The 10,558-nt window shown below is 25.0% G+C and overlaps 6 protein-coding genes across 6 annotated transcripts; 2 read left to right on the plus strand and 4 right to left on the minus strand.

The window, feature by feature from the left end:
• DICPUDRAFT_99170 (uncharacterized protein) lies at positions 1-1,422 on the minus strand (the record flags this gene model as incomplete). Its single annotated transcript, XM_003291846.2, has 2 exons — positions 1-1,171; positions 1,387-1,422. Coding segments are annotated over 2 exons (1,207 nt in total), but the record flags the coding sequence as incomplete, so codon positions are not given.
• A 598-nt stretch (positions 1,423-2,020) lies between these two features.
• DICPUDRAFT_39740 (uncharacterized protein) lies at positions 2,021-2,272 on the minus strand (the record flags this gene model as incomplete). The annotated part of the gene is made up of 1 exon (XM_003291847.1): positions 2,021-2,272. One exon carries the CDS (start codon positions 2,270-2,272, stop codon positions 2,021-2,023), a length of 252 nt encoding a protein of 83 aa, XP_003291895.1.
• A 639-nt stretch (positions 2,273-2,911) lies between these two features.
• On the plus strand, positions 2,912-4,301 carry DICPUDRAFT_73189 (uncharacterized protein). Its single transcript, XM_003291837.1, has 2 exons — positions 2,912-3,396; positions 3,459-4,301. The coding sequence occupies exons 1-2, from the start codon at positions 3,138-3,140 to the stop codon at positions 4,193-4,195; spliced, it is 996 nt and encodes a 331-aa protein (XP_003291885.1). The 5' UTR covers positions 2,912-3,137; the 3' UTR covers positions 4,196-4,301.
• A 295-nt stretch (positions 4,302-4,596) lies between these two features.
• Positions 4,597-4,968, plus strand: DICPUDRAFT_82541 (uncharacterized protein; the record flags this gene model as incomplete). The annotated part of the gene is made up of 1 exon (XM_003291838.1): positions 4,597-4,968. The coding sequence occupies one exon, from the start codon at positions 4,597-4,599 to the stop codon at positions 4,966-4,968; it is 372 nt and encodes a 123-aa protein (XP_003291886.1).
• Positions 4,969-5,408: 440 nt separating this feature from the next.
• On the minus strand, positions 5,409-7,799 carry DICPUDRAFT_156538 (uncharacterized protein; the record flags this gene model as incomplete). Its single annotated transcript, XM_003291848.1, has 4 exons — positions 5,409-6,917; positions 6,996-7,069; positions 7,138-7,192; positions 7,308-7,799. 4 exons carry the CDS (start codon positions 7,797-7,799, stop codon positions 5,409-5,411), a joined length of 2,130 nt encoding a protein of 709 aa, XP_003291896.1.
• Positions 7,800-9,786: 1,987 nt separating this feature from the next.
• Positions 9,787-10,459, minus strand: DICPUDRAFT_82543 (uncharacterized protein; the record flags this gene model as incomplete). Its single annotated transcript, XM_003291849.1, has 2 exons — positions 9,787-10,199; positions 10,297-10,459. The coding sequence occupies 2 exons, from the start codon at positions 10,457-10,459 to the stop codon at positions 9,787-9,789; spliced, it is 576 nt and encodes a 191-aa protein (XP_003291897.1).
• Between the last annotated feature and the right edge of the window lie 99 nt (positions 10,460-10,558).

The raw sequence follows: 10,558 nt of genomic DNA on the forward strand, positions 1-10,558 counted from the left end.
TTTTGTCGTATTTATCACTAAACCTATCATAATATCTATCTCTGTCTCTACTTTTGTTTCTATCTCTGTCTCTATTTCTATCTCTTTCTCTATCTCTTTCTCTTTCTCTTTCTCTATCTCTGCTTTCTCTATCTCTTGTCCTGCTTCTATCCCTGCTTTCTCTACCTTCACTGTAACGATAGTTATATTTATCATTTGATGGTTGGCGGCTTTTACTTTCTCTATTCAAATTGTTTTCTAAATTGTTTTCTAAATCTTCTAATTTCTTTAAATATTCCTGTAGTTTATCAATCTCGCTTGTTGAGGTTGGTGAATAAGGCTGATATTGTGGATAATAACTGAGTTGGTCATGTTGAGAGGGATTGGAGTAGTAGTAATCTGGGTCATTAAATTGGTAGCAGCTATCAAACATTTGATCTTGAAACTCACTATTACCACTTGTAAATAAATCCATTTCATTTATTTGATAAGAAAGCCAATCTGGAAGAGTAAATTTTCTTTTAAAACTATTATACATTTCAAAATCTTCTGAACTAATTTCTCTTCTTATAACATCGTTTCCATTCGATGTTATTCTATCTATGCTATTACTTATACTATTACTATTTATCTCTCTGCTGTCAGAGGCCTTTATTTTTTTTATACTTTTGCTATTATCATCTATTTCATTATCATTATTATGGATGTTATTATTATTTTTAATATTATTGTTTTTTGATTTTATATTATCTTGCTTATCTGAATCTTTGTAACAAAATTTATATAATTCTATAAATTCATCTAATGGATGTTGAATATCATTTTCAAACTTCTTTCTTTTTTGTTCTTTCCTTTTTTCATCCATCTTCTTTAATAATCTTGCAATATCTTTTTCGGAATAGTTTGGACAAACTGATCTTGATTCTTCTGCAACACCAGAGAGTATTGAATGGGCCCTTCTAAGGAACTTTTCATCAAATACACCTCTATCAGACCATGAGTTTAGTATATTCTCTATTGTTTCTTTGGTTCTTTTCTTCACCTCCAGGTTATCGTCTGGTAAAATTAGGGGTAAGATTTCTCCAACATTATTATCTAAAAATCTTTTGTAGCTATAGTTTTCTTTTTTACAACAATCTTTACATATACTATCTATTAAATTAAAAAATAATAACCTTTTTTGAAAAGCACACTATAGTAAAAAATAAAAAATTTTGTTAATATATTATTTTTTTTATTTTTTATAAAAAATTTAAATAAACCATAAATTAAAATATTAAACTTTGAAATGAATTAGGTTAGAGGATGTTTATGGTAAAACTAGAATGAATGTAAAAAAAAAAAAAGAAAGAAAGTTGGTTCATGGACTGGGGTTATATAAATTTTATAAAGTATAATATTACTAACATAAAAGATAATACATAAAAATATTTGGACATCCATTTTATTGCGGTTACTTTTTAAAAAATTTTTATAAACCCCTCCTTAAAAAAAATCCAATTTATTTTTTTTTTTTATTCTTTTTCATTTCCCCCCCCTCCATCCCCCCAATCCAAATTTCAAAATAAATTCAAATTTTTTTTTAACATAATAGAAAATTATGATAAAATTAAATAATAGATAACCAAATACTAAGTATAAAAAGATATTATTATTTTATTTTTATTTATTTAATATAATATTTTATTTAATTTTAATTTTAATATAAAAAAATGTTATTTCTTTTCTTTTCTTTTTTTTTTTTTCTTTTTTTTTTTTTTTGATATGTAAATGTGAGGAAATATAAAGAAAATGAATTAAAAAGAGTTGGTTTTCTTTTATTTCTATATTTCTTTTGCTTGGTATAAAACTATTTACCCCCACCATTAATCTACCTCTACAAAAAAAAAAAACATATGAAAAAATATAATATGTGAAATGAATAAACTATTATTACTATTGCTCTCAATGATTGATTTTTATGTGACAGTGATTATGATATTTATCATTGTTATTATTATGATGATTGTTATTATTAATATTATTATGATTATGATTATGATTATCGCATGATTATGATTATATTTTTATTATAACTTTTATTATAGTTTGTTTTTATATACCATACCTTTCGCATCCTATTTAATAAAACTTCAAATAAATCATCTATGGACTTTATATTATCGATAACATATTGAGTGGCTCTTTCAACAGAATCATTTGATAAATTCTCTAATTGCTCCTTAAAACGTTCAGTTGGAAAATTTTCAAAAGAGGTAATTGAGCTATCGTATTGTTCTAAGGGCACTGCCATTTGATATTTGGATTTTATTTGGTTAGTTGCAAGTGATTGCCTTATTTGTGCCATTATAATTGATTCGGTTACCTTTTTTTTTTAAAAAAAAAAAAAAAAAAAAAAAAGAAAAGAGGATATACTACAATAAAATAAATGATATATAAATATATATAAGTAAATAAAGATCTATTTTTAAAATAATTTTTTTTTTTTTTTATATATTTTAAACAAAGAAAAAAATAAATAAAAAATTAAAAAAAAATTAAAAAAAAAAAAAAAAAAATTTTTAAATAAAAGGGAAAAAAAAAAAAAAAAAAAAAATTAAAAATTTAAAAAAAGGGAAAAATTTTTTTCCCCCTTAATTTTCCGGATTTTCCCCCTTTTTATTTATTTTTTTCCCTTTTTTTTTTTTTTTTTTTTTTGGGGAATATTTTAATCAAAATTTTTTAAAAAAAAAAAAAAAAAAAAAATTTTTATTTTTTTTTTTTTAAACGGGGAAAAAAACCACCTGGGGGAATTAGGCCCCCAAAAAATTAAAAATTTTTTTTTTTTTTTTTTTTTTTAAAAAAAAATTTTTTTAAAATTTTTTTTGATTTTTTTTTTAATTTTTTTAAAATAAAAAAAATATTTCAACATAAAAAACTTCATATTATAACGCATTATTAGCAATAAAAGAAAGAAAAAAAAAAAAGCAATAAATTAATTAATATAAAGAAATTAAATAGTTTTTTTATTATATAATAAAACATAAAATTTTTATATATAAAAAAATTATAATAACAATATACTCATATACAAATAAACGTAGATGAATAAAAATTTTAATAATATACATAATAATAATAATATAAACAGCAATATTAACCAACCTATACACATGACGATGGCCCCAAATAACAGTGATAATAATAGTAGTAGTAGTAATAGTAGTAGTAATAGTAATAGTAATAGTAGTGGTAGTAGTAATAATATCGATAATAGTCAGCAGTTTCAATGCCCATATTGCCCAACTATTTATTTTTCTCAAAATTTAATTAGTCAAGATACAAATTTAAATAAATGCGAGCATTTATTATTGGACTATCAAACAGTGTCCCATTTAAATGCCACTTACAGAACTGTCTCGGATTTAACTGGAAATTGTTTGTATTTTTTGTTTTTAATATATTTTAATTTATTTATTACTAATAGTTTCATTATATAGTATTAGGTAATAAAATTCCATTAGTAATTGCAAAAAGATTTATTAAATTTATTAGGGATACTAAATCTGGTGGTGTACCAAATGGATTTTATACAATTCACAAAACCAAAGCAAGAGTATCACATACTTTTCAAGGTGTTACATCATTTTCATTAAGATATGTTATCGATTTTGATAATAACAACAGTAATAATAATAACAGCAGCAATAATATTGGTAAAACCACAACAATTGAATCTACTTATTATCTTACTCAAAACCCAATCCAAGATTCAACTCTTTTCGAATCATTTGTTTTAAAAAATTATATTGATTCAATTCCATCTTTATCAACCAAAATTAATTCAACAGATTGTTTAAATAATGAACAACAACAACAACAGCAACACATTTCATATATAGGTTTTACAAGAGAGCAAATTAAAACATTTTTAGAATTTGACGATCAAGACGAAAACTATTCATATGACTATGCAAATTTAGATAATAATGGTGAGGAGGGTACCAGTTTTGAAAGTTTATTAAAGAATAGATGGATTTTAATTACAGGTTTACCATCAAATCAGTTACCCATCTTTGTAAATATAACTTTACAAATGCTTATTCAACAAGAGCAACAAAAACAAATATCAAATGGTTTAATACCAATAGCCTTAAATGTAAATAATAATAATATTGAAAATAATGTTAATATTCACGTTGTACACCCACTTCCAAATATTGCAATTCAATCTTAAATCAACCTCAATTCCGATAAGAAAGAAATTATAATTAATTCCTTTAAAATTTAAATAAAATAAAATAAATTTAAATAAAATAAATTAAATTAAATAAAATATCCTTAATCTTTTTTTTTTTTTTTTTTAAAATATCTCTCACATTTTTTAAAAGAAATAGAGAGAATTTATTCTGTTTTAGATGGTATTTTAAAAGATAGAAATATATAGAACTCTATTTTCTATTTAGGTTTAAACAAGTGACACAATTGTTCTAATTATTGAAAATAATAATAAAAAATTTATTTATTTTTTTTTTTGTTTTTTTTTTTTGTTTTTTTTTTTTATAAATAGCTATTTTTTTTTTTTTTATTCATTAATTATTAATATTATTTATCATTCTTATAGTCAATAATAATAAAATGAATTTTAAACAAACAATTTATTTATTAGTTTCAATTATTCTCTTACTTTCTATAAAAGCATATTCACATGAATTAGATTGCGATCAATGTGATAGTGTTCAATCCTCCAGCGATTCAAAATCCATAGGCCCAATTTCAGATAGTGGCTCTCAATCTGCTCACAGTAGTGCAAGTGGTTCCCAATTTATTCATAGTAGTGCAAGTGATAGTGGCCCTCAAACTATTCGTAGTGCAAGTGATAGTGGCTCACAATCTATTCATAGTGCAAGTGGTTCCCAATCTGCCCAAAGCAGTGCTAGTGTTAGCGGCTCCCAATCTGTTAACAAATGTGGCTCCCAAAGTGGTTCCAGTAACTCCCAATGTCCATAATAGTGATTCACAATAGTTTTCATAATATATAGTTCTAAATATTCTTCAAAAGATTAAATAAATTAATTTAAATATTTTTATTTTTAATGATCATCTTTTAATTATATCATCTTTAAAATTTTTTTTTCTTTAATTTTTTTTGGGATTATTTTTTTTTTTTTTAAAGTTTAATCCTTATATCAAATAACTAACAATATTTAAAAAAAATAAATCGGAAAAACTAAAAATAGTTTTTACAAAATTTTAAAATTAAAAAATTACAATTATGTTTTATTTTTTTATCTATTTTTAAGAAATGTAACATCGATTTGAATTTTTTTTTTCTTTTTAAAGCTAATAATCTAAAATGTGGCTATACAAATATTTAAAAAATATATAATTATATATTTATATATTTTTTTTTTTTTTTAAATTATTTGATTAAAAAAAAAAATGATAAATTATTTTTGTTTGGTTGAAAAATTTGACGCAGAGGTTGGTTTTATATTTCTTTGTTTGTTCTTTCTATTATTAATTACAATATTTGATTGAAATGGTGGGGATAAAGTTCTAGATGTTGCACGAGTTGAATGATATTTATTTGAAGTGTGCCATATATTTGGAGTTTTGCTGTCTCTTTGAAAACGGGCTGGGAAGTCGATCATGCCTCTCTCGATGGTTTCTTTTAATACCCTATCATCAATTGGAGGAAGTTCTTTATTTCTTTTGATCTTTTTAATTTGTAAAAGTTCGTCAAATGTACAATGAAAGGTTGTTTGATATTCTTTGGTGTAGGTGATGATATTAGCTAGTGAACATGAGCCGCCATTTTCAAGTATAGCTTGTGAAACAATATCCAATATATGAGATTGCTCCAATTGAGAATTTTCTTCGGACGACGAAGTTTCATCATCTTCATTTTCATCATCTTCATCATCCTCTTTTTTAAACTTTTCGTCATCAGCATTATTGGAGGCAGTATCGACAGTATCGGTTGAGTGTGAGTCATTTTCGTCTACATTGGTATGGGTTCCCGCATTATTACTATTCTTTTCTTCTTCAATGTTGCTGCTACTACTGGATTTTGTGTCTTCATCTAATTTGAATGGTTTTTTTTTCTTTCTACTACTTAAAGGTGATATGGTTGCTGTAACATGTGGAGGTGATGATGACGATGACGAAGCATTGCTCCCTGATGTAGTAACAGTAGTGGTTGGAGTTGATAAAGTTGGAGCTAATGAGCCATTATTTTCTAAAATATTACTATTTTCTGTCTCTATGTTTTCATATGTTTTTTTTTGTTTTTTATTTACATCATCTTCTTGGCTAGCACTATCATTTGGGCTACCATTGGAACTATTATTATCAGCTGAATCAACATCTTGATTATCATTTGATGGCGAAGTTGAACCACCAAGAATTTGATTACCATTATCGTCGATCTTTCTTTTTCTGTTAAAAAATCTTCTTGTTCTAAAACTTATTGGTGTACCATTATTTATTGTTGCAGAACCATTATTTGAATTATTATTGTTATTATTGTTATTGTTATTATTATTATTATTATTACTATTATTTAAATCATTTGTATTATCTTGAGTTTCTTCAGACTTTGTTTCAATTTTTACAACACCAATATTTCTTTTTGATTTTATTGAGGAATCTGTACCACCTTCAATATCTTCAGATTCTTCCATTTTTAAATCATCTTTTTCTTGTTTAACATTTGGGGATCCCTCTTCTTTGCTTGAATCAGTATCATCATCTGAATTTTTATGTTCAGTTTCATCAGATGAATCTTCGATTTCTATTGTTTTACCTCTTGGTCCAATCATCCACCATCCATCTCTATTTGGGTCCCTTTGAAATAATGGATTATTTGACGAAGTGTTCGATAGAGATGCTGAAATAACTCTTTTATGATCATAAGTATACTTGGTACCATCCCTTTTTCTTAGTTTCGACCATTTCTAATTTTTAATTAAAAATATTAGAATTGTTTGAGAATAAAAATTTTAGGTATAGACTTTAAATTTTATAATACTTACATCTGATAGATAGTTTTGAATTGTTGATAAATGAGCACAACCATCATTTAACTTTAATGCTTTAAGAATTAATTCTAAAGTAAAAAAAAACCATTAGTAAATTTGAAATTTTAAAGTTTGTATACAAAACATGTTTACATACTTTGAACCGAGCTTAAAGACTGCTCTTCTTTTTCCTTTTCGGTGTCTTCTGATTTCTGTAAAATGGGGCAATAAAAAACAAGTATAAAAAAAAATTATAATTGTTATATGATTAATAAACCAATTTTCTAAATATATGTTTGGTATTTGAATAAAAATAGAATTTCTTACATCATAACCATCGTCAGAATGATATTTTCTTTTTTCATCTTCGGTATTATAATCTTCTCCATGACTTTTATCTTCATAATCATCATCTTCAGTCTGTTCGTTATTTGAGTCACTATCTTTGTGATGTCTTCTAATATTCAGTTTGGTAATTGTTTGATTATAAATGTCTTGACCACCTGATGACTTTGTTTTCTTTTTCTTTTGTTCCTGTTGCTTTCTAAGAATCTCTTGAAAATAATTTACAGCCTCTGAAGAATTATCATTATTATTACTACTATTAATATTGCTATTGTTATTACTTGTATTTTTGAAATCATCGAAACCAATAACTAACGGAACCACACTCTTTGTCGTATTACAGCCACTACTGTTATTATTGCTATTATTGCTATTGTTGCCACTATTTGCAGATGTTCCTCCACTACCTATACAAACTGAGGAAGTGCCTGTATTTTCGTTTATACTTCTAAATGGTTTACTTTTTTCTCTCATTTTCTATTAAACTACTAACTAGACTCTTTTATTATTGCTTTACTTTGATATTGTTATTTGTTTATATTATTATATTATTCCTATCTAAATTAAATATAGCAAATAGTAATTGATGATATTTTTAGATTTATGTTAATTATTTTTTAATATATAATATTTTTATTAAATGAGTTTATTGTTGTTGTTTAAATTTAAATTGAGAGTTTTTTTTTTAAATTTTGTGGTGATAAATCTCGTTTGCAGTATTTTATATGTAAAAAAAATTTATTATTATTATTATTATTATTTTAAATTTGAAAGTGGGGGTGTGTTAAATAATATAAAAAATAAAAAAAAAAAAAATAAAAAAAATTTTAAAAAAATTTAAAAAATATATTAACTGTACAAACTAAAAAAAAAAACTATATATATAAAATTTAAAAAAATTTGGTATAAAGAAAAGAAAGAAAAACAAATGAAATCTATTTACAAAATAAAATGAGATAAATAAAAACTAGAATGGTTTTTTATTCTAAACTATAGAAACTGAAAAATATAATTATTAGATTTTAGTTAAAACATATGATTATTTATGTATGGGGATTTGACGTTTGGGAAAATATACAAATTTAAAGAGTTGGCCCTTTTAAACGATAAGAAGGGCTATTGAGCTTTTGAGTGTTTGATTAGAGGTGAGAATGAAAGAAAAAAAAAAAACCAAAAAAAAAAAAAAAAGATATACCAAAATTTAAACACAACACGACAAATCGAGATTTTAAAGGAATAAGATTGAGTTAACTGGAATCCTTTTGTCGCAATGATTGGTTCTATTTAGTGATATACTGATTGTTAGTATGTCGGCGGAGGGTGAATGAGGTTGAAAGGTGTATTGCAATATTGCTTATTACCGTTTTTTTTTGTTTTTTTTTTTTTTTTTTTTTTTTTTTTTTTTAAAAATAACTAAATTGATTTGATTGAAAATATCTATTTACGTGAATCCTCAAGTGTTTGAATTTTGAATTAAAGATGAATGAAAGAAGAGGATTTATTGTTTAATACAAATGAAAAAAAAAAAAAAAGAATAACATAAATCAAATGAAAAAAAATTAAAATAAATAAAAAATAATTAAAAAAAAATTAAAAAAAAAAAAAAAAAATTAAAAAAAAATTAAAAAAAAATTTAAAAAATAAATAAATTAAAATTATTTATTTTTTAATTTTTTTTTATTCCTTTTAAAAAAATAATTTGAGAGTTTTAATATTCCATATTTATAAATTTTATAAATAAAAAAAATAATAAAAAAATATTCTCTATTTGTTTTTTATTCTTATTTGTTTTGCTTATTTTGTTTTATTATTTGTTTTTTTTTTCTTTTTTTTTATTTTTTTTATTTTTCTTTTTTTTTCTTTTTTCTTTTTTTTTTTTGGAAATTTTTTTTTTAAAAAGATTTTATTATAAAATTGGGTCGTTTTGAAATTTATGAAAATAAACAGATTGGAATTTTCTATCCAAAACATTTTATTTAATACAGAAATTAATCAAATTAATCTATGGATGATTGGAAGGTATTTTTTTCTATAAATAATTTATATGTTTTTATTTTTTTTTTTTTTTATTTTTTTTTTTTAATTTAATTTTTTAAATTTTTATTGTATATTTGTTGCTGAAATCTATTCCAAAAATAAAATAAAAACAGTATAACCCTAATTAGAATTAACCATTTATATTTGAATAATTGAAAGAAAATCGATTTTAAAAAATGAGTTGTGTTTATTATCGCCTGTTTGTTGGGGTTGAATGATATGTGGTTCTAGTATACAGATTGTAAAGGTTTAAATAAAAAAATGTTTGAAAATGTTTAATATTTGAAATGTTGATTTTTATCGATATATAAATAAAACTTGATTTGGATTATATAAATTGTTTTTTTTTTTTGATTCTTTTTTTTGAGTTTTTGGTTGTTATTATTTTTACCTATATATCTATATTATAAAAAAAATTGCTTAATTATCTTGGTGGGAGTGGTGGTCCAGCGCCGGGTCTTTGAGGCTTTGGTGGTGGAGCAGCCCCATTTGGAGGTTGGGTCATTGGACGTGGTGGCATATTTGGTTGGCCAGGTGGTGGTGGTACACCAGGTCTTTGTGGTTTTGGTGGTGGGCCACCTACACCTCCTCCTACAGTAGGAGCACCTCCATTCATTTGTGAGACAGGACGTGGTGGCATATTTGGTTGGCCAGGTGGTGGTGGACGTGGTTGACCTGGTGGTGGAGGTCTATTCATTGGTGGTTGACCTGGTGGTGGAGGTCTGTTCATTGGTGGTTGACCTGGTGGTGGAGGTCTATTCATTGGTGGGTGTGGTTGTCCACCAGCGACTGGTGGTGGGGGTCTATTCATTGGTGGGTGTGGTTGTCCACCAGCAACTGGTGGTGGAGGTCTGTTCATTGGTGGTTGTGGTGGTACCCCATTTGGTGTTGATGGTGGTCTATTCATTGGTGGTTGTGGTGGACCTGGTCTTACTGGTGAATTGCCATTTGGTACTGGGAGGTGGTCTATTTTGGATTTGTGATACAGGTCTTGCTTGTGGTGGTTGTGGTGGTTGAGCTGAGTGTGGTGGTGGTGCTGCTCCTGCTGGTTTTGCTTGAAGTTTAATAACTGTTGTTGGTTTACCATTTCCTTTCATACCCCCTTTAAAATTTGGTACTGCTGGGAATTCATTTAGTGATCTAAAGTTCCATCTGTCGGAACCATCATATTCTAAGTTTTTTTTTTTTTTTTTTTA

The sequence above is a fragment of the Dictyostelium purpureum genome (genome assembly GCF_000190715.1).
Source record: "Dictyostelium purpureum unplaced genomic scaffold DICPUscaffold_305, whole genome shotgun sequence".
NCBI lineage: Eukaryota > Evosea > Eumycetozoa > Dictyosteliales > Dictyosteliaceae > Dictyostelium > Dictyostelium purpureum.

Excerpts from the sequence above, each read along its gene's own strand:
- DICPUDRAFT_73189 (XM_003291837.1), top strand. The coding sequence starts at position 3,138 with ATGGCCCCAAATAACAGTGATAATAATAGTAGTAGTAGTAATAGTAGT. Across the intron at positions 3,397-3,458 it reads CTCGGATTTAACTGGAAATT|TATTAGGTAATAAAATTCCA; the intron begins GTTTGTATTTTT and ends TTCATTATATAG.